Here is a 24,288-nt window from a genome sequence, read left to right as displayed (position 1 = left end):
GTTTCTTTTGATTTTGCTCTTTTGATATTGACAGTATTCACTATATTGCGTAATTAAATGCGTGAAAGATTTTAGTATCCACTTAGTTGAAACAGTGAGTGAGGTAAGTCAGAAGTCAAACGTAAACACGGTGACTTAAGTAAAACGAAAAACGTGATCAAAAGGTAAAGCGAATTAAAAGGAGAGCGCCTAAATAATAGCCGTTTGAGAGGCTGAGGGCGGCTATTAATAAGAGCTAGAAAATCATTTACTTCAACGGAGCCAAAGTGAAAATAAGCAGTTTAACAAAAAAACATACCAAACAGATTGCCGAAAACGCCGCCGTTAATTTCCATAACCAAAATTGGGATTGAAAGAAGAGAAAAATTAATGAAAAAAAATAACAATTTTGAAGTGCGAACTATTTTGATGTCACTTTGGAGCTGAACATATTCCTGTTTCGTAGTGAGACGACAATGGGGCTAGTACCAATACCAATAAGCATTAGATGATAGCTAAGCACAAAGTTCGAGTAACGGGCATCTAAAATTGGGCTTTATGGGTTTATCCCGTTTCTATTTGTTAATTCGTTTGATACTGACTCTGTTCTATTTGAATTTCTTTGCTGAGCAGCTGCTGTCTAAAAACACTTTAAGCAGAATGAGAGAAGAGTGAAGCTAGCCTAGAGAAGTCAAAAATATTTCAGGCAAAATGTTGAACAAGCTGTGAACTAAGGTAAAGCGAAAAATTTTTTATTCGACGAAGTAAAAAAAATAGGAGCGCTATAGTAGCCGGCTGAGAAGCTGGGGCGGCTATTAATTGAGGAAAATGAAAACTATTGGCATTTAAACAACTGGCATTTTTTGTATCAGCGTGATGAATCCCAAGATTCCAAATTAGCAGAGCAAAATAAACTAGAACAGAAAACTTGCAATCTAAGAAAAATCATGACTGGTATATAAGAGGCGAGCAGAGACAGGCAAAAACATTAATGTTTAAATTAAAACATGCAAAATATACTAACGATTCGCTTCAATTTGTGGTGTTTAAATCTTCAGAACCAACTCTGTAATGCAAAAATTGACGCCAAAGTCCATCGCCAAGCTCAAAAGAAGTTTGAAATTTGAACTCGAAAGACAAAAATTACAATTGCAAAAAAAAATTAATCATTACAAATTTGTCAAATTTTTTGTTACTGAAGACCACAAAACCAATTCATTCATGAAAAAAATCCACAAAAAAGAACTACATAATAATTAGCAGACAACTGGTTGGCCATATTATAGGCAAACGACCCAATGTCTGCAGCAAAAATCGATAAGTTGGAAAAATTTTGCCGCTATCTTCAAAACACAAAAATTTCGCGCTAAATCTACCCAAAATCACAAGCGCAGACACACAAACGTTTCACTGCGCCCTAAAAGACACAAACTCGAAATACCAAAAATTTTCTAAAAAGCGTGAAAACCAAAAAATAACTTTTTTAAATTTTCGGTAGGGCATCACCAAAACATATACCTGAAAAAACAAACGAAAAAAGTCTAGCTTGCGCAAGACCATTATGGACTGGCTAACACAAAAAAGAATCTTCACTTTGAAATTGGGTCTGCCAAGCAACTTCAGGACATTAGGTACTTGAAAGACTTAGCTAGTATAGGAAGCTCATGAACCCTAGTGCCTGCTGGACTTTATCTGTTTATCTCGTTTTAAAAGAAAAGTAATTTAAAAAATGTGTGAACACATCATACAAAAAAGACAGCACAATACAATCCAAAATCTATAGATTTGAAAAAGGAGTCTTTGACAGCCTGACGGCGGCTATTACTAAAAAACATGAAAAATCATGGTTACAAACAAGCACCGCAAAAAACACTGAGATAAATTCCAGTTGTTTTAGTTACCATTTCTGATAGAAAATCTCAGCTCTTAAACTCAGAATCCGAAAAGAAGCTCGAAGCTCTTAAAATCAGAATCCGATAAAACTTCCAACTCTTCTAAACAGGTCAAAGACAGGAATTGAATTGACAAAAAGGAGCGTAGAGAATTATCTCTTAAATAACCTTCAATTAGAGTGACACACACTCACTTGACCTCATCTCCTTGAATTAAAGCAAAGGAAAGATAATTTGAGTGAGGAAGTCATTTTTGAGTGAGGTAAGTCACAGGTGACCAAAAAATTAATCACGCGAAAGAACTAAAAAATTCCCTCCAATAAGAGTAAAAAATGACGTGACGCATGCAATTCATTAGAAACAGCTTTAACGAATTAATGGAAAACAAATTTGAAGTGATTGTGACGTCATATGGTTGTAACAAAAATTTTGGCGACAAAATAAAAAACCAAGAGAAGGCCAATAATGGCCCCATCTATCGCTTTGTGGTTATTAATACCTCCAAAGCTCAAAAACGTTACTTCTTGACCCTACTCATTCGTAGGGAAAAGCCAATGAATGCAAGATCTTTACATCGTTTCAAGAAAAATTGTTTGTACACAATATTCACTTTCAAGTTCATCAAACAGTGATTCCAATTATTCGTATGATTTTTAGAATACATTTGAAGTGAATTAATTTTTCCACTAAAAATATGCCAACTAGAAAATAGGCTGAAATCCAATTCTATTTCGAGCCGTAAAAAGTTTTCGGACGTGCTAAAAATTTCGAACGTGCTAAAATCACTAAAAATTATTCACTGCATTTTAACTCCCATGATTAATACCACATTACATTCTACTGAATTATCATACGACATCAAAATTCCGTACTGTCCATTTACACATTTGTTCTGTCTTTAATTCTGTCTTATGACCGTTTCACCCAAAATATCCATTTCACCCATGTCATATCACCTAAAAACTTCATCACCACTTCAACATTGAAACCGTGCAATTTCAACTACAACTTTCAAGTACATGCGTGCTCTTTACAATCAGTTTTTTCTCACTACAATACTATCGGAGTGGAGATTAATTATAATATGCGATGTTTTGTGAGATTCTCGTCCCGGAATTCTTTACGTTCATTGTACCTATCGGTACAAAATTTGACTTTATACGCTTAAAGCAAAAAAATTCCCATATCGTTGTGAGCTTTTCAACTACGCACATGATCATTCTACATAATCGAGGGAGTGGGGAGCGTTAGGGAAACAATTCCAGACCTTTATCTTTACCGTTTTCATCTTTAGACACGTTATCCTGTTTCCCAATATCCGCAAAAGGCGAACTAGCGGGCTGGGGCGAAATCCCAACAGCAGAGCCTGCAGTCATATCTAGCGAAGACAACTCAGTCTCCAAATCTATCGAGTAATTGGGCGCGAATGCGTTATTGGAAGACGCTTGTGCGTTTTTGGCCCCAGCCGGATTCGATCCTCCGTCGTCTAATGCCGCGCAAATGTTCACTTTTATATCAAACAATGCAACTTGTATCAGATACTTATACGCTAATGAATCCGATCTATTTTTCATTTGCCTAACTCAATATTTTTGTTTGAGTCGCTTTTGAAATTTATAAAGCATTACATTGTTTGCTTGTATAAACATCTTTTCAAGTCACCAATAAACTTTTTCGGTAAAAAAAACATTGTTGTTTTTAAGAAAAACGATAACTAATTCCAGGTTGACTAACCATTAGCCCACATATTTCCACTGACTGTTCCTCCGAACATACTATGAGGATTCATCGAGGGAGTAGCGCCCTGAAATGAAACAAACACTATCAAAAAAATCTGCTGATTCCAATTTTAAAAGCAATGCATCCGTGCGTTCATTGCTTTTTGAACATACAAATTGGGCTTCGTAAACGATTACCGATCAAATTTAAAAGGCACTTAATTCGTTGTCGCCCTGGAAGAAAAATAGAGAAATCGGCAATCTGTAACACCACTGACTTGATACATAATAATCCCACAGTCATATTATAACCCCACAAAATTGAATTTTGTAGATTCGTTTGAAAAAAAAATATGACAGCTGCCACCATTTTTTTAGATTGCAAGTGATGACTTGTGCAAAAGCACATATTTGTTTACAATCCAAAGATAACAAAAAACGGAAAACCTAGCCGACAGATTCCCGAAAAATAGCCGTGATCCCCTAGAGTTCGTTTGGGATCCAAATAGAACAAACGTGGCCGAGTCGTATATGCTCCGTCTTCTTTTTAAAGATAACTGGGACGAAGTTAATAAGCTTAGCGCTAAAACCAATTAAAATTCTCTATTCAACTCCGATACCCTAATGTAAGTTGAATGACCGGTATCTAGCTGTTTATGCTATTTCTTTGGATTTTGCTCTTCTGACCTGAACGAAATTCACTAAATTGCGTTAAATTCTTGAATAAATTCTCATCAACTCTTAAGAAAGTTGACAGCCCAATTATACCGTTTGACTAGCCGATAAGACTATTCAACAGATCTGCTTTTTCGAAACAGATGGGTAATTGGCGAACACTATAGGAACTGTTCTGAATAAACAAGAGGGGGGGGGGGGTTGAGCTAAAACTGACTAGGGAGGGTTTCGAACCCGTGAACACTGTTTAGCTTGCGTTGCATTAGCAACTACGCTACATGGGCCATGCAGTCTTTGCTCATAATCGGTTTTAGGTTAGCAAAAGATTTAATTTCTCAAAACGCGCAATTCAAAGTACTAAAAAAACAGCTCCAGCAGCTCAAGTACTGAAAACAGCTCCAGCAACTGCGTTCAATTTTGTTCGAGAGCAATTAATAAACTTAAAGCGAAAAATGTGACCATTTCCTTACCATTTTCAAGTGACTTTAAGCGTTAAGCTGCTGCCTATCGAGTTCAGAGGCGTAAAAGTCTCAAGTTCAAGGCAATTTAGGTGTCACAGGAGTCGAAAACATGAAACACATCGGGATTGAAACAGAAAAAAAGGAGAGAAATTGACAGAATTATTTCCTAACTTTCAAAAAGAGCTCGAATTTGGTGTGCAGTTTCAGTAATATTCTAAAACTATACTTAAATCAGCTTCTAAACTGAATAACTCAAACTTAAAACTAATGTAAGCTAGCAATCGCTCTAAGGGACTATGATAACCTAATGCACCTGACTTAATGACCGGTTTCTTTTGAGTTTTCTCTTCATGAAAGAATTTGAAATCCACTCAGTTGAAACAGTTAGTGAGGTAAGTGAAAATCGTGCCTCAAGTAAAACGAAAAACGTGATCAAAAGGTAAAGCGAATTAAAAAACACATCAGGACAAATCCTGACACAATTCAAACCTTTTCATTGACTAAACGAAAAAACTGACCCATAATGCACTATGAATGGATTCGGAAAACCATTTAGAAAATAATCAGATCGAAAAATTTTTTTTAAGAAAGCAAAAAAAAACCAACGTGAAAATGACGCATGTGAACGAAAACCATCAGCGGGGAAACGAATTTTTGTTCAAACACCTGTTTTTCACTCCACTTTTAAGTTAGAGCAAAAAAATGGTCGCCGCAAAACCTCGCTTTTTCGCTCCACTTCCTGTTTCGGCGTGACCAAAATCATCACTTCAAGTTAACAAAAAAATCATGAAAATGTTTGAACAGATCTTAGAATAATAGCCGCAAGAATTCCCTTGAAGTCAACTCAAGATAAAAGCACTATTAACAAGAACTTAAATTAAAAATCCATTAAAAATTAACAAAATAAGTTTTACAAAATTACAAGGGCACACAAAGTCCAGGATATCTTCCTTCAAACAAATAACTATGGAAAAACTCGCTTATCAATTGGCAGGCTGTAATAGGCTGAAAAACTTGTCTATGATTGCAAAACTAAACAAAAAACTTCTAAAGACTAAGATGTTTTCTCTATTTTCTCTATGTTTCTCAACAAAACAATGTTTTATACAACGAATCCCATTTAAAAAGGAAAACAAAACGATAGCAAAAAATTGCTAAAATAAGCTCTTAAAAACATGACCGAAAGAATTCCAGAAACTACTCACAGTCTTATTCCCGAAAAACTAGCTGTTCAAATAGCTAATATCTCCTTGCAGAACGCATCAATGCGACGAAAACAATCTTACGTCAAACAACAAAGAAAACTTCACCTAAATAAGTTAACATGAAAATTTAGGAGAACTCAATCTATTTTTCATATAGCATAAGGTCACATAGAGCACATAGAACGTTGTTTTTGTGATGGAGGCCAATGATCTAAAGAAAAAATATCAGCCAAGCCCTATTTTCGACGAAAAGGAAAAAAGACACTGCGTAAAATTTCTGAAATTTTTAGGAAAATTTCATAGGAAGAAACAACTTTGTAGCAAAAGAAACTCGCATCTTTTGTAGAAAACAGAGCCTACAGACAAGAAGCATTAATTAATTTACCAATAAATTCACTTAAATGATAGAATACGCCAAAAATGGCAAAAAAAATGAACTACAAATCAGCAAAATAGTTGAAAAACCTTCAAACTAGCGTTAAATTCATGTTATCTACACAAAAAAGATATAAAAACAGGCTGAATATGATTTATTTTGTCACCAATAACCTGTAAGACAACATAAAAACCTCGAAAAACAGCTTCAAAAAGAAGCACGTGAACAAAAAAACACTCGCTTAGCAAAAATTTTTTACGCCTACACTTCTTGCTCTCTTTCAAAAGAAGGTTTGAAAATAACCACTCCTTCTTTTCTCCGCTCTTTGAATTTGATCATTGAAATAACTTTTTCAAAATTTATTCACTCACTGAACTTCCGGTTTCGTTGCTCTCTCACTTATCAAAAAATCTTTCAGTCGTAAAAGGGAATTCTCCAATACTCCTCTTCGAGTCGTAGAAAGACAGGGCCCCAATACAATTCAAATTCTTTGAATTGTAAAACAGGCGAGCGGCTACTAGGTGGCTATTAAAATCAATTCGTTCTGGTTGAAATCGAACGGACGAAAAATATCACATGAAAAGACCAAAACAACTTGCAATAACGTTAATCGAGACAGTGGAAATACAAACAAGCTATAAAAATTTAGCCTCAACTAAAAGCAGCAAAAAAGTTTATGCTGAAATTTGTCTTTTTTTAGCACTCTTCACAAACGATGTCTAATTCTTTTGATTACCATTAGAGTCATGCCTTGAAATACAGCAGTACTGAGAACTCATGTAAATAGTAGGTGGTCTAACATAAAGCAAGTCATGCAAAGACAATGTTTGGAAATCAGGCTCTCAAGCGCAAGACCTCAAAGGTTAGTTGTGTTCTGAACGTGTTAATTGACAGACAAGAACGCATTTAATTTTAAACGTATATCAATTGCAAACCTGAACACAGCCAAAATAATTTGGAATTGATTTCACTAGAGCATGGAAATACTACAATATTATTTTGCCGCATGGTCACAGAAGCACCAGAGCATACTTTAAATTACTGATTTAATTGAAAGTTCGTGAAAGGATTTTGAAGCAAGCTCGGTCTGTTGAATAATGAACTGTTGAAATAGGTTCAAAATTCTGACACGTTTATCATGCCATAAAGACTAACAACAAGATAGAAAAACAGTAAAGTCCTTGGGCAATCGAAGTCTATAGAACAAACCCTATAGAGTTTATAATTGATATATGGACTTTTGTACATTCTCTATTTTCACAGATTTCAAGTTTTTAATAAATGATGACGACGTGCATCCTGAAAAATCATGTTACCTACATATTCCGTCGAACAAACTGATTATATCTGATCAATCGAGATATCGTCATGCACTTCAAGTTTGAGGAGTATCGTGTAAGGAAAAACAAATTCAATTAGGATACGATTATGTTATGAAAGAGGGAGAACATGCATGGATTAGTATAAAATAAATAGTGAAGCAGACACGTTAAATAGTGAAGCAGATTACCAAAACATCGATCTTGATAAGCGTGAGTAATGAAAGTATGCGCAACACCCTAGAACCAACTTCAACCAAAATCGTTAATAAGCAAAATACCCGGATAAGCTTCAACAGTATTCCAATTTTATTTCAAAAGCGACTCTTCAGATAGGCTCAACCCCACTACACGTATTTTCATTAGACGGCGTGGCCCAATATGCTTTTGCTTATTGACCTGAGGGTCAAAATCACACGGCTGTTTTGGCGCTGGCCTTTGTTGAATATATATCATTGGTGATGCTAGCCTCGTAGTGAAACGAGAAAAAAAATGTGGGGGTCCAAAACTAAAATTGCAATTTTTGACCATGAAATAAGTCTCAGTATTTATAACGAAACAGACGCTCCGCGACTAGTAAAGGCTCATGAAAGCTCTATACACAACTTTGAGAATCGGAAAGAAATTTGAGATCCAGTAAGAATTTAAAGCAGAGTTTAGACAAAACATTTGCAAATGGACAGTTTTCCAAAACTAATTCTTTCCAACATTCAGTCATGTGAATCCTTATCGATACGACCGCTTTTTGCATCCGCGCTGGAAATTTTTAACTATCGTTAAAAATTGCTCTATAAAAACTCAAAGTCTAAACCAAGTTGACAACAATTGTTCCAAATGTGTTGGCAGTGGTTCTTGAACAAAACAACCGAAAACTATTTTTCTGATATTTCAATTTTTCTATCAATGGGTATTTACTAAAACGAAAAGATTAATCTAGAACTTGAAATACATTATTTTGTATTTTATATTTGTTCTTTATAGAAGCTGCTTTCATTTCGAAGCTGACATTTAGTCTCTGTGACCAAAATACATTAAAAATTCTTGAACTTTTATAGCAGCGGCTGAGCAAGCTAAATTAATGCCTAAAATTCTCATATACAGCAAAAGTAGAACTCCGATGAGGGTGTTCAAGTGATGCCTGGATCAAGCGATGGGGGTAGGTTTCGGATGGTTAGACAAGATCGGGTCCAAATCGCCAGATGGAGAGGAGGGTGGACGGGGAGTGGTGCGGGTTGGGCGGGGTGCTTAAACTTTTAAAATTGAGAAGCGGCCTTCAAATCATGAAATTGTTTGAGGACTTCAAAACAGTTTGAGGACGAAAAGTCAGATGCGTCAGACGAAAAATTGGTCAAGCGAAAACATACCTGACAGATTGCCAGAAAAGAGCCGCAATAACTTCGTAGATCTGCAATCTCAAAAGATAGTAAAAGAAAGACAAAAATTAATTTTTCATTAAATGGTGAGATGTTACATTTTGATTACGAATATGTATAATTTAAGGCTGCTTCTATCAGCTGCTCCTAAATAACCTTCAATTAGAGTTACACACACTCACTTGACCTTATCTCTTTGAATTAAAGTAAATAAAAGTCAATTTCAGAGTGAGGACGTCATTTTTGAGAGTGAGTTAAGTCACGCATGAACAAAAATTTAATCACGCGAATGAACAAAAAAACAGCTCCAATAAGAGTGAAAAATGACGTTAAGCACACAATTCAGTTGAAATTGCATGAACGAATGAACAAAAAGTCGCTGTGACGTCATATGGTCGGCACAAAAATCTTGACGAAATAAAAAAAAACATAACAGGACAAGTCCTGACGTACAATTCAAAGAATTTTCATTGACTAAACAAAAAACTAGAACTAGAACGGACAACGAGTGAATTGGGAAAACCATTTCTAAAAAAAAACAGATCCAAAAAATTTAAAAAAAAAACAAAATTGATGTCAAAATGCGGCATGTAAACAAAAAACCACTAGCGAGAAATGGAAGTTTGGTTCAAACATAAAACTAGGCACAACATGAACTATGAATGGATTGGGAAAACCATTTAGAAAAAATTCGATCCAAAAAATCGAAAAAACAGTAAAAATCAAAGTGAAATTGTCGCAAGTGAACAAAAAACCACTAGCGAGAAATGGAAGTTTGGTTCAAACAAAAAACAAGGCATAGTATGAACTATGAACGGATTGGGAAAACATTTTAGAAAAAATTCGATCCAAAAAATCGAAAAAACAGTAAAAATCAAATTGAAATTGTCGCATGTGAACAAAAAAGCACTAGCGAGAAAGCGAATTTTTGCTCAAACACCGTTTTCTCTCTACTTTAAAATTAGAGCGAAAAAATTTCACGCCGCAAAACCACTCGCTTTTTCGCTCCATTTCCTGTTTCAGCGTGACCAAAATCACTACTCAAATTTGACTTCGAAAATCATGAAAATGTGTGCACAGATCTTCAGCGCCCCAATACAATTCAAATTCTTTGAATTGTAAAGAACGAAGAGAGGCCAATAATAGCCCCAGCTATCGCTGTGCGGCTATTAAAAATGATTGCTACAAACTTCGTTTGAGAGCAATTAAACAATCTATATATTCTAAATCTGAATGCCCAATGGTTGATAACAAAACTCCTTGTTAAAAAGTCAATTTCAAGTCACGGACAACCTTGCTTCTACTGCAAAAGACCGATACAAAAACCAATACCCATCTTAGATTCGTAAAAACCAGGACATGACCAATTGTAGCCTTGATATCGCTTCGCAGGTGTCAGAAAAATATTAGATATATGCGGAGGGTTATGAAAACAGCTTTATTACTTTAGCCCTGTTAGCATTTTTACAAATTTCATTAGTAAGTGTTAGGACCAACTGGGAGAAACTCCACTTGAACTCACAGGCAAGTATCTAAACTGCATGCCTATGCTCTGAGGTGGCGCTACGGAAGCGGTCAGTGACCTCAGTGGACTGGAAGGCTGTGGAATGTGATTGACATGATATCGAACAGGAACATTGTTGGCATTGTTGCCACTGTAATTGTATTGGTAAGAGTAACTGTAATTGGTGTTATTCTTGTTAGTCGGAGCAGTAGGGTATTGGTAGTAGGCACTGCTGTTATTCATAGCCCTACTACTGTTACTACTACCTGTCGCTGTAGCACCCTGTTGATAATAAATGGTGGAAGTCTCTTCAGTTAATTTACATTGGGGCGAAGTTTGTTGAGAAGCATAAAATGGTTTACACAAAATACAACCCACTAAAAGCGCTCGAAATGCTCGCAAACAACCGGCACATGGTTGATTTTCTTGGTTGTAGCCAGCTTAAACTTCAAGGAGTTCATCCCGTTTCTGAGGATGAACAGTCCCGGCGGAATTTGGCCCGGCGGAAAAACGATCGAGCAAAAACAGCATAAAAAGACCGATAGGACCAAAATTAATGCCAAAAATTTGTTTCAGAGCAAAAAAAGAATTTGTCCCCAACTTTTTAAAAACTATGAACATTAGTCACAACATCATTATCTACAAGAACATGCAACAGTTACCACGCATGCAAAACGCGCACTTATACACGGCAAACTTTAGAAATTTCTTTTGTAAAATCGATATTAACAGATCGCATCAAATTCCAATTTCTCAAAGCAATTTAGACCGCATTGTTATTACTTACAGATTGCAGGAATGGATTGGAGTTTTGTACGTTTTGCTGTTGAGGAGTCGCATTAAAAGCCGCAAAAGGGTCAAACGTATTCGCCGATGTTGGTTGGACCGAAGACCCTCCAAACGGGTCCGAGCTCGCGGCATTCGGTGGGTTGCCAAAAGGGCTAGTTTGGGTTGCGGGCGCAGATGTCGTAGACGTATCTGTTGACAGTCCGAGCAAATCGTCGAAAGGGTCCATGACAGAAGGTTTGCTGGGGGCAGTTGTGTTGGTGGTCGAGGAATTGCTAGCTGGCACGGAGTCTGCTGCGTCAGGTGCGAACGGGTTGAAACTCTTGACTTGACTGCTGAATTTCTGAAACATGAAATGAACAATGCGGGATAAATTCTTTATTGCTAAGACATCTAGTCTTACTTTAATTTCTTCATAAAATATCTTTTCAGACGAATGAAAGATAACATATTTATTCGGATCTTTCATCTTCCCCTCCAAAGTCAGTTTGTACTCGCCATTAAAGGGTTCACACTTTAATGCGTCTATGCAAACAAGACATGAGTATAGTAATATTAGCACAGTGAAAAGCCATGGAGGGGGCATATTGATTATCAAACGCCAACGAGTTTTCGATAATTAACTCATTATAAGCAACCAAACATGAAATTCAGACGTTTTCCGATTGAAATTGCGTAAGCTTTCAGAATTTTTTTTTAAAAAAACTTTAACTGTTGTATTTTAACGCAATGCTGGAGACGTATTTCGAAATACTACCTAAGGAACAACCAGTGGCTTCAGTGATTTTATGGCCACAACTTTTGCCGGAGGTAGAGTTAATTTCTAAGAACTGCCCTTCACACCATAAGTATAAGTATCCAAAACAGTTTCTAAGAATCGCATGCTTGGAGACTAGTGAGCTGAAAGGCTCTAAGAAAACTTAATGCCCACTGGGCGCTACCTCTTCTGAGGTCCCGTTTCTGAGAACAAAAAGTCAAATGGGTCAGACGAAAAATCGGTCAAGTGAAAAATCACACAAAAAAAGACCAACAGGATTAATATAATTGCTACAAACTTCGTTTGAGAGCAATTAAAAATGATTTCCCAAAACGTGCTGGCTAAGTCATTTATGATAAAACATTTCTACTTTAATTCAGCGTTAATGATGAAAATAGATGACATCACGCCGCGTAACAGCAGCTGAAGTGCGGCATCAATAAAAGAGTTGAGAGATAGTGTGAGAGATAAAATGTGAACAAGAAAGAGTAGGAAAGAAACCCCAACCGACAGACAGAGAAAGCACGCTAGGAATATATTTTAAGATGAGATTCGACTCTGCAACTTTTAATTTTCTAGCCTTGAGTTAGTAAATAAATCATATAAAAAAACTTAGAAGTTCAAAATTTAAAAAGAGTTTCCAGTGGAAAAAAAGTTTAAAACGATTTTTTGTCTCTGGAGTTATGCCATGTAGCCCATCTGCAAGACTTAAAGTTTCGTTGACCACTAATGATCGAAACGAGCGAAATCAATCAAAAATATTTAATTTTTTAATTTTAACAAAATCTTGCAAAAATTCGTGATATTAATATCTTCACAATCATTAAATTATCACGAAACCACCCAGTATCCCTATTTCAAGCCTTACATAGTTTCACTGGCTCAAAAAAGATCCATAAACTTGGAACATTAATGATTCTTCGAAAATTTACATTTAAAAAACAAAAAGTTGCTAAAACTCGAGTCATTAAAATATTGATAACCATTCCATTAACTCTAGAAATTATGCAGCAGCCTATTATCAAACATTAGAGGAAGTCCCTGGGCCCATCGTGCTGGAAAAAAATCAAAATTCAGGAACATTCAAAAAACTTGAAAAAATTGCAGGTAATTTTTAAAAAATTGCTTATATTCGTGTATTAAAAAACATTCCATTACATCTAGCACCTATGCAGTAACTCACTATCAAACCCGAGTGGAGGTTAATTCGCTCTTGAGGCTGCAGAAACCCTAAAAAATTGCTAAAATTTGTTATTACAAAAATAAAACTAATCCATGGCCAATACTTATTTATCATGTCCAAAAACTTGTTTTCAAACCGTAAAGGAGGATTTATAATCCCTGAGGCTGAAAAATCTGAATAATGACAAAGTTAAAAAAAGGAAAAAAATGTCAAAAAATTGTTAAAATTTGTGATGTTAAAATAAGGAACATTCCATTACATCTAGCAACTACGCAGTAATCTACTATCAAACCCTAGAGGAGGTTCCATGGCTCTTATGGCTGGAGAAACCTAAAAAATGACAAAATGACAAAAAAATTATTTTAAAAAATTGCTAGCTGGTGATATTAAAAAGTTGAAAACTAAACCATGGCCTATAAAAAATTTTCAGTAACTTATTATCAAACCCAAACGGAGGTTTTCTGACCCCTGACGTTGAAAAAACCTGAACAATGACAACAAATGTTAAGAAAAATGAAAAGTAACTTTTGTCAAAAAAAAGCAAAAATTCGGGACGCTAAAATCTTGCAAAAACATTCCATTACCAAAAGAAACTATGCAGTAACCTATAGTCAAACCCTTGAAGAGATTCCTTGACACCTATGGCTGAAAAAAATTTAACTAAGCACTTAAAGAATACTAAAATCGGTTAAAGGCCTCTAGTGAAACTTAATACCCGCTGGGCGCTACCTTTTTATCCCGTTTTTAAGGACGAAAAGTCAAATGGGTCAGACGAAAAATCGGTCAAGCGAAAATTCGCATAAAAAAGACCAACAGGTCTAATATAATTTCTACAAACTTCACTTGAGAGCAATGAATAACTGATTGAAATCGGGCGAAGTGCAATCAAACGACCGGCGAGAGGTTTACTTCGGTAGTAACCAGCTGGGGCTCACGGAAGCTAGCATCGGGGGGGGGGGGGGATGATTGGAGTGGGGGGGGGGTTTGAGTGGGGGTTCCATGCGGGGGTCAAACTCTTAGATTAAGAACCGCCCTTCACACCATGGCATCGTCTCCTCAAAACATTTGGAGAATCGCATACTTAAGAGACTAGTAGGGTCTAAGGCTCTGTGACAGCTGTTCAGCCACTTAATTCCGTTTTTGAGGACCAAAAGTTAAAAGGATCAGAAAATTGGTCAAATGGAAAAAAACGCATTAAAAAGACAAAAGGACTAATATCAATTCTACAAATTTCGTTGTGAGCAATTAACTATCCAACGATGCAAAAAGTCTTAAACACAAAAAAATGCTTCACAAAGAAATAGTCGCAAACGCGAATGAGACAGAGTTAAAAAAAAGGTTTCGCATCAAAGTCAAAAGGGCATTAAGTCAACACTGCGCATGAACCAAAAAAGGCATGGGGTATTAGGCGAAAGCTGGATTAGACGAAGCCATTATTTCTAGTCATTTGGCGAAACTTTTCAACCAATAGTTTGTGGAAAATAGTCGAAAACCAAATAAAAACAGAGGGCAGTTCAAAGGTGGCCTGACGCTATGAAGAATGCAAGTGTCCGTAAAAATTGTCCTAATATGAAAATGAGAATAAAAGTGATAATTTTCATCCGTTTTACACCCCTCGTTAAAATACGAGAAAAACATTTTGTCAAAAGTTACAACAGAAAGGGCGCAATATTTTTTCAAAAAGTGCTTCATTCTAATTAGTTTAGCCGAGGCGCAAGAAACTTCGAAAAAAATTTGCATAATAGTGAGATGGAATTAAACTGAAATGCTGCCAATTCCTAAAAACATAGTCTGCAGATCACCGGAATAGCTGCGAAATAGAATTGGATGCCGTAAAAAACAGATAGAAACTGATACGGATATAAGTCGGAAAAAGTTAGCGAGGTCACCTTAGAAACTTTCATTCAAAAAGTTAATTCTGTTATCCAGATTGTCAAAATCATTTCTGTGTAAATAAAATCAATCCATTATACCATTTTCAAGACCCAAAAAAAATATCCCATTAAATTGAAAACAAATTAGAAGTGACAAAATTTGTTTTAAAAAAAATGAGCTAAAATGCTTTGACGCTGGTGATAAAGATGGAATATACAACAAAAAGAAACCAAAACCATAAGCATAAAAAGACATTTCGCATAGCATAATAGCTTTATAAAATATGACCGACCCTTAAAATAACCAAATTACAAAAAAAAATTAAAAACGGACAAAAACAAGGAAATTGCTTCATTCAGGGCTCAAAAACAGCAGAAACTTAACTTTGCACTTCGAATTTAAGCCCCAGAGGAGTTTCAACACATTGAGCACCTAAGAAGCCAGCTGAGCTCCTCTATTGTAACTTAATGCCCAAAGAGCTTCACCTGTTTATCCCGTTTCAAAATCTCTGTCATGGAACAAGGTGGAAAAACATCTTACAAAAAAACGAAGCATGACATGTCCTGAATTACAGTCAAAAGAGTTGAATTAACTAATGACCCGACAAGTAAAACATTCAATTTTTTACAATAATGTTCAACTAAGACATTCCACACATGTCCTGAATTACAATCCAAAGAATTGAATTAACTAATGACCTGACAAATAACATTTTTAAAGTTTTACAATAGTGTTAAACTCAGACATTCCACAAAACTCATGACCCTACATGCGCAGAAGCACACAAAAAGTAAAAACAATTGAAGAAATCTGTTTCCAAGATCTAGTGTTTTCAAAATAACAACACAACTTCAAATTATGACTCTACTCAAAATATAGACTCTACTCATCCCTAGATTGGGAGGAAAATACAACAAATTTGGTAACTAATAACAAAATATACCCGGTAGATTACCGGAAAACAGCCGCCGTTGATTCCCATAACTCTATTGGGATTGAAAAAAATAAAGAAAAAAATATCAACAAAAATTGATTTTTGTATAAAAACATTTCTAAGTACGATTTATTTTGATGTCATTTTGTAATTGAACATACTCCTGTCTCTCAGTGAGAGGCTACAGGGTCTAGTATCAATACCAATAAGCATTATAGATAGAAACTAAAACTTATGAGAACAAAGTTCAAGTACCGGGCATCTAAAAATGGGCTTTCTATTTCTGACTTTGATTTTTTATACTGACTCTATTCATTTTGAATTGCTTTGCTGAGCAGCTGCTGTTTAAAAGGACTTTGAGCAGAATGACAGAAGAGTGAAACTAGCCTAGAGAAGTCAAAAAGATTTCACACAAAATGTCGAAAAAGCGGCCAAATGGGTGAAGCGAAGAAAAAGTTCGACGAAGTAAAAAAAAAATAGCCGGAAAAATTCCGGAAACGACTCGAAGGAGAAAATTTCCCATACTTTTGACTACACAACTAAAACAACTATTGTGAACCCTGAACCTCCAAAAGCTCCATAAAAAATTTAAGGAAGAATAGAAACGGCAATCAAAAATAAATTGAATAACAAAAACTAGAAAAACTTAATGAGTTGTTTTCAATAGTACAAGGAAACATAAAGCCGAGTAAAATTCCTTTTGAATTAGGGCAATGGAAAGATGGCAAAACAATGGGCAAGTCATAATGGGCTAAGAAAATTGTCTAAGACTAAGAAAAAAGAAAAACCGCAAAAATAAGAAAAATGGTTAAAAATTTCTCAATTTTTCTGTAAAATTTCCGAGGAAAACAATGATTTACACCAACAAATCTTTAGTCAATTGGTAGCTGAATATTCCTTAAGTAACAAGCTTCTATTCAAATCCCACTTAATGCATTAATTCATAAAAAAAAAACAGGCAAAAAAATCGTTAAATTTCGTCTAAAAATCAGCAAAACTGATCAAAACCCTCCAAATTAGCAATAAACTCAGAATTAACTACTTGAAACCTTCAATTCCTATCAAAACAAGCCTAAAACTAATACAATATCATAATAAAACCTCATAACCATCAAAAGTTGCAAAAAAAACTGCTTTTAAAAGCCGCAAGTGAACAAAAAAATTTCGCTCGCTTAGAGAAAATTTTTTCACACATCAATTAAGACGTAATTATGAAGTAAAAAAAATAGGAGCGCTATAATAGCCAGCTGAGAAGATGAGTGCGGCTATCAATAAAGCAAAATGAGACAAAACCAAAGAAATGACAATTCAATTGGCGAAATAGACTTTTGAAAGTCGTGGTTCAAAGCAAGAAAACCACATAGCAACATGCTTTAGCAGCTGTAAAGGCTGAAAAGAAACAATACAACTAACACAGCTGGCAGATTGCCAGAAAATAGCCGCAATAGATTCGTAGATCGGCAGTCTCAAAAAAAACAGTAAAAAGACAGACCAAAAACATTCGTCTTTTCATTGAAGGCTGATCTGTTATATTTTGATTAAAAATCTGTATAAGTTATTGCTGCCTCTATTAGCGGATCTCAAATAACCTTCATTTAGAGTGATACACACCCATTTGACCTTATCTCTTTGAATTAAAGTAAATAAAAGTCAATTTCAAAGTGAGGAAGTCATTTTTGAGAGTGAGGTAAGTCAAGTGTGACCAAAAATTTAATCACGCGCATGAACAAAAAAACTCGCTCCACTAAGAGCGAAAAATGACGTCACACATGCAATTCGGTTGAAATTGCATGAACGAATGAACAAAAAATGGCTGTGACGTCATATGGTCGTAACAAAAATCATGACGACGAAATAAAAAAAAAACCAAGAGAAGGCCAATAATAGCCTCAGCTATCGCTGTGCGGCTATTAAAAACATAGCAGGACAAGTCCTGACACACAATTCAAAGAATTTTCATTGACCTAACAGAAAACTAGACCAAGAACGGACTATGAATTGATTGGGAAAATCATTTAGAAAAAACTCCTATCCAAAAAATTGAAAAAACTGTAAAAATCAAAGTGAAATTGCCGCATGTGAACAAAAAATCACTACCGATAAAGCGAATTTTTGTTCAAACACCATATTCTCACTCTACTTTAAAATTAGAGCGAAAAAATTTCACGCCGCAAAACCACTCGCTTTTTCGCTCCATTTCCTGTTTCGGCGTGACCAAAATCACTACTCCAATTTGACTTCAAAAATCATGAAAATGTGTGAACAGATCTTAAAAAGAAAAAGACAGCGCCCCAATACAATTCAAATTCTTTGAATTGTAAAAAACCAAGAGAAGGCCAATAATAGCCCCAGCTATCGCTGTGCGGCTATTAAACAGTGAATATTAACTGACGAAAGGCTGTCAATGCCATGTATGAAACAAAATGGAAACTTGGAAACTCCATTGCAATATCTTAGCCTCTTTCTTTTTCACATTGCTAAATGAAGAAAATATGAACCAATGCTGATAGCCTACCAAATCTATAAAGATTATGCATTGTTTGCCACTGATCATGAATGTGATACCTTTGTGTTCTACGCACAGAATCATGCAAGCTTTCTTGGTATAATTGATTGTAAATTTGCAAGTAGTTATAGTACCATAAGTTATGCATTGAATGCGCTGTAAAAATGCTTATGTTGATTTATATTCCAAAAGTTGGACAAAAAATATTCTTCTTTATTCTGTGATCCATAGGTATTACATCGAAAAACTGATGCCAATAACAATGAACAAACAAAATTTCTAAAAATCTAGAAATCAACGATTTCAATACATATCTTGGAGATTGCCAGAAAATAGCCGCTATAGCTTCGTAGATCTGCAGTCTCAAAAAAAACAGTAAAAAGACAGACCAAAAACATTCGTCTTTTCATTGAAGGCTGATCTGTTATATTTTGATTAAAAATCTGTATAAGTTATTGCTGCCTCTATTAGCTGATCTCAAATAACCTTCATTTAGAGTGACACACACCCATTTGACCTTATCTCTTTGAATTAAAGTAAATCAAAGTCAATTTCAAATTGAGGAAGTCATTTTTGAGAGTGAGGTAAGTCAAGTGTGACCAAAAATTTAATCACGCGCATGAACAAAAAAACTCGCTCCACTAAGAGCGAAAAATGACGTCACACATGCAATTCAGTTGAAATTGCATGAACGAATGAACAAAAAGTGGCTGTGACGTCATATGGTCGTAACAAAAATCATGACGAAATAAAAAAAAACCAAGAGAAGGCCAATAATAGCCCCAGCTATCGCTGTGCGGCTATTAAAAAATGAAGGCATAATTCACAAACTCACCTGATCAATTCGAAAAAAACGGTATCTCAGTCAATGAAAATGTCAACTTAAAGTTGAAGCTAATAGGTTTACAAAAAATAAACGTCCAAGAACTGTATTTTTTGAACAAAGCGATGCGACCATGCGAAAAACAACAAAAGATGCAAGACTAAAGAATCGACTTTTATTCTTTTTGGTATCAAAATCAAGCTAAAACATTTTGAAAACAATTAACTGTAAAAATCACGGGAATAAACAGCTATGGTCTTAAACAACTATTTCCATTAAATTAATCGCCATTAGTAACCATAAGACCTGTCATTAATGAGACAGAGATACGTCAGCAAATGGGCCAAAAAATATTGTCCAAGTCCTGGAAAGCATTAGCGTTGAAAAAAGTTAACTCAATTAACATAATCCCAGTTAGCACCCCATGAGACCAGTCCCTAATGAGATTAAATGATAAGACAACAAAGGGTACAAAAAATAGTAGAAAAACCCAAAAATTGAACAATAATTTTTCAGAAGTAGTGTTGAACTCATGAGAACTAGTAGCTGTTAACTCAAACAAAGAATTATTGTATTCTGTGTCTCATAAGCAATCAATCAGACCTGCCATCAATTATACTAAGTAATAAGACCATATAAATAATGAAGCATGTGAAAAAATGCCTATCAAAAACAAAAAATTGTTCACATATCAACTTGTTACTCCACTTTTAAGATAGTTTGAAAAAAATCAAGCTTCAAACCTACTCGATTTTTTGGTCCCTTTACTTCAGCGTAACTAAAATCAACTAAAATCATCTAATAAAATCAACTAAAATCACTAAAAGAAAAAACAACACACCAATACAAATCAAATACTTTGGATTGTAAAAAAGACAGCGCCTTAATAAAATCCAAATTTGTTGGATTGCATAAAACCAAGAGCACCGCAATATAGCTTCTTTCAGCTTACAGCTTCGCGGCAATAATTAAAAATCCTTTTTCTGTGTTTTTGTAAGCTATTATCATTTGCTGGAAATTTTCGCCTAATTTGGAAATTTTCGACTAATGGCTACAAACATTAGCTTCGCCCAATCGAACTTTCGCCTTAAATCCTAAGCCCCGAACGAAAAAATTCTTTCGTTCAGCCGAAATTAGGCGATTATACTCAGTTATCTTTTATGTCAATATGCCGCTTAACACATAGCACTTCCGGTTTAAAAACGTCGAGAAAACCAATACTCCTCTTCGACACGCAAAACAACCAAGAGAAGGCCAACAATAGCTCCGCTCAGCTATCACCATAGCAGCTACTGAAAGCTGATATTTGCGCCACCTTTCGATTAACTAACATTCATTTCAGTTTGTTCCTCTTCCAGAGCCTTCTGCTTATCAGCCTCACTGATTCCTGCCATTCTCCCGCTCGCAGCCTCATTGGCCTCTTCGAAGAAAAAGGGATTGTTGCTTTGTGGCTTGTGACTCACAGCCGCGAATGCCTCAGCGTTTACACTCAACTGTTTTGGGATACCCGGAGGTTTTGAAGCGGCCTTGTTAACCTTTGCGACACCTGATTTTTTGTCCGACTCCAGACCCTGATAGTGACTTTCTAGAGCTTCCAAAAGACTGCTGGGTGCCTATATAAAAACTTGAAATATGTCTTCTAAAACAATCGTTTTGGACCTTTGGGTTCATCGTCAGGATAAATTGTTCAAAATTCAGTGAAATGGATTTACACGTGCATTTAACATCAATTCATCTTACTCTCAGATTTAAACAAAAACTATATTTTGAATTTTACATATATACATTTTCAGACCTAGTTGCAATTTACAACTTAACAACTTGCCATTCTAAATTTTTTAAATCAGATTTATAAATGCTCGTATTCACTTTTGGATCTTTTCCGTTGACCCCCCCCCCCCCCCCCCCCCCCCCAGTTACAGAGCTTGTGTCTTTAGATAGTAAATCATGAAAAAATATGACACGTGCGTCTGGGGGTTGCAGATAATATGCACCCACTAAGCAGCGGGTGGGCGCGAACGGAACGGAAAAGATGCCATTTTTTCAAAGTCGAACTTACCGATGTCAAATCTGGAATATCACCCTTGTCAATACCATACTCCTGAAACACAACCAATTTTAATTAAATAAATGGAACTAAAAGAGTTGGAACAGAATTGGTTCCGTTTTCTAGCTCACCACTTCGAGGTTTAATCTCACAAGCGAATACTCAACTGGTGATAAAAATGCAACCCTCTTATATGGAATCTTTGTTACCATTCATAAGACTATTAATGGCATCTTTCGTACCATGGTAAGAACACGCATGAAAATTTAGCCCTTCGTGAATGGAGCCATGAATGATCGTATGTATGGTATGTAAGATGGGCCGACACAGGAGTAGTATACATAAGAGTTGGGTACTAATACTCAAGATTTTAGTTTTATAAGTGACCCCCCCCCCCCCCCCCCCCCCCCAGTACTATTATACAACTCTTACGTATACTGCACTGCTCACAGGTGGTGAACCAGGGGGTTTGGTTTCAGTAAATACATAAGATCGGATTGAAAGGTCTACTCACCACAGTTTAAACGCGAAAACAACTTTTGATGGGTAAAAATGCAACCTATTACAACCAATAACATTTTCATTACAGTTCCTTATCCAACTTTATACCTACGCCCATTATTTGCACCCAAGAATTGTTAACCGCAACCATATTCATCTCTATTATCTTGACTTAGCTCGAACAGTTTTCTGAAGCGACAAACGTCGGATAAATTGCTCTCAAAGGAAAGTGTAACTCATAGAAGACGATAACTGTATAAACCGAATTTAGCAAAAAAGTATCTCGAAAAAGCATTCAATGGTTGATTATTGAATTTATTACAATTGATCAATCTGAACTAGTTATCAAAAGTTTATCGCATTTTGTTTCAGAATTCTCTGCTCCTTAGTATAGTAGACTCCAATCACAAAAAGTAAGACTGTTTTAAGAAATCACTTGACAAGTCGAGAATAATTACCTGAATAAAAAAGGATTACCTGGACTTATTCGCTGGAAGTTTAATTTGAAAGCAATTTATATTTGAGCTGCTAGGATTATATTAAGCATACACTTACACGCCCTCCCAGTTTGCTTAAGCATTGCAAAATGGGCTCAATTTGAGGTCCCTGAAAATTGGAAGAAAAATTTTCTAAAATCAGAAATTGCATCATTGTCTGATATCTAAAGTTCATGTGACATAACCTTAAACCGTTATTCTGACCTTTAACAAAAAGGCGATTGTCACTGTTAGCGTGGACACTCGTTTACAAGCATTAAAGCGAGTTAGTTCAATGATAGTTACGTATCTATATTCCTTAAAAATCAGCTCATGTCGGTTTAACTTTTGTTCGGATAGCTTCCTTTGCTTACAGTCTTTTATTGTAAACTCCATTGTTAAACTTATTTGTAATTAAACTTCGAAACGTAATCTTTAGATACATATTTTCAGACATCCAGTCTATTCACGTTTGTTTACTGACATTTCAGACCTCAATTTTTCAGTCATTGTTTTTGAGTTTGTTTCATAGCCTGTGAGGCACAAACTACTTGATTCCACTTGACGAGTTCAAATTTTCAGAGGACGACGTCCACAGTAGCTATCACAACGCTTTCGGATGTGTTATAAGGCACAACGACCTCAAAGCTTCACAATGATATCTGAAGCTGCAATAACATAGGAATGCCACAGGTGCTAAAGCATTGATACGATACGACGCAAGCATTTAAATTTTTTTTTCCAATAACACACTCACTTAAGCATGATTTTAGTTATGCTCAGCGTTAATTTTCATGAAGCGGCTTCAAATTAAAGAGGGTAATCCTTCACCCGTTTCAAGCAAAAATAGGCCATAGACGGGCGGAAAATAGATTCCAAAGCTTTGGTAATCTTCTTCGTGAACAATTCGAGAAAGAGAAATTAAACAGCTTAACCTTTAAATTATACAACTTCACTTCCATTGTCTGACAGATCTCCTCGAAAAAAGCTCATAACAATTTTCTTAGCAAACAATCGATCTCTACTAACACTCTATTAAAACTTAGACACCCTTAGTTATAATATTTCTAATTTAGGCACCTTTATAAACTCAATTGTTGTTGAAGAAAACCAGAAAACCCCCTTTAAAACATCATTGAAGCTCCAAAACGTCACTATGTATATATTGGATTGCTGTTAAATCTGATAATGAACAACAAAGTGATCGAAGTGAAAGAAAGGATCAAAGAATTTAAGTGAATTTAAAAAATATAGCCGGTAGAATACCGGAAAACACACGAATATAAAAATAATTACTAACCTAAAACAGATTAGAAATAACGACCAAACTTAAAGGCTCGTACTTAAAAATGCACCTGTTTAAAAATGCAGACAACTTTTAGTTTAGGGGTCTGACTAGATGTGAGTACCTAGTTAGCAGATCTTGCTAAGCGTCCTCGCTGGGCTGAGGACGGCCGTTTGTTTTTCTCTTGAATCCAAGAAGATCGTCTTAGACCCTCTTAACAAGAACAATGAACTTCAAAACTAGTGATGGGCAAATATGGAGAACTTGCAATCGCGGTGCTATCGTAGTATCTCTCTTTTTCCTTTTTGACAACAGATCTCTCGAAAGGTGAATGACATGGAAACCAGATTTAGTCGCTAGGTACTGGTAAATATCAGGTACGTTTCTTTGCACGTAAACAATTCCAGAGAGGTTGCGGATCTTCAATAATCCAAAGATGAGTTCCTCCTTGGAGAGCGGGGCACGTCTAAAACGGGGATGATGAGTAATCGAGTTGCTTATAACATCGTGCAAGATAATAATACTCTCTTCTGTGGACACGCGATCTCAGAAAGTTGACAACTCTTTTCTCGGGGTCAGCTATAGGGTTCAAGCTTAGACCCGGGGTTGATTT

General features: G+C 35.7%; 1 protein-coding gene across 8 annotated transcripts in view; it reads right to left on the bottom strand.

The window, feature by feature from the left end:
* Positions 1 to 24,288, bottom strand: part of LOC142345628 (phosphatidylinositol-binding clathrin assembly protein LAP-like) — a 63,372-nt gene that overhangs the window by 22,886 nt on the left and 16,198 nt on the right. For 4 of the 8 annotated variants that reach the window (XM_075397777.1, XM_075397779.1, XM_075397780.1 and 1 more), the window contains 6 exons: positions 21,426 to 21,467; positions 20,698 to 20,979; positions 11,290 to 11,631; positions 10,521 to 10,784; positions 3,606 to 3,675; positions 3,139 to 3,357 (listed from right to left, as the gene is read on the bottom strand). In XM_075397777.1, the coding sequence (XP_075253892.1) occupies positions 3,139 to 3,357; positions 3,606 to 3,675; positions 10,521 to 10,784; positions 11,290 to 11,631; positions 20,698 to 20,979; positions 21,426 to 21,467 (1,219 nt within the window). The remainder of the gene's footprint in view (positions 1 to 3,138; positions 3,358 to 3,605; positions 3,676 to 10,520; positions 10,785 to 11,289; positions 11,632 to 20,697; positions 20,980 to 21,425; positions 21,468 to 24,288) is intronic. The other 4 variants (XM_075397778.1, XM_075397782.1, XM_075397783.1 and 1 more) reach the window with 4 other exon arrangements.

This window comes from Convolutriloba macropyga, chromosome 9 (genome assembly GCF_964194025.1).
Source record: "Convolutriloba macropyga chromosome 9, txConMacr16.3, whole genome shotgun sequence".
Taxonomy (NCBI): domain Eukaryota; kingdom Metazoa; phylum Xenacoelomorpha; order Acoela; family Convolutidae; genus Convolutriloba; species Convolutriloba macropyga.
This window is presented reverse-complemented; position numbering and strand designations above follow the sequence as displayed.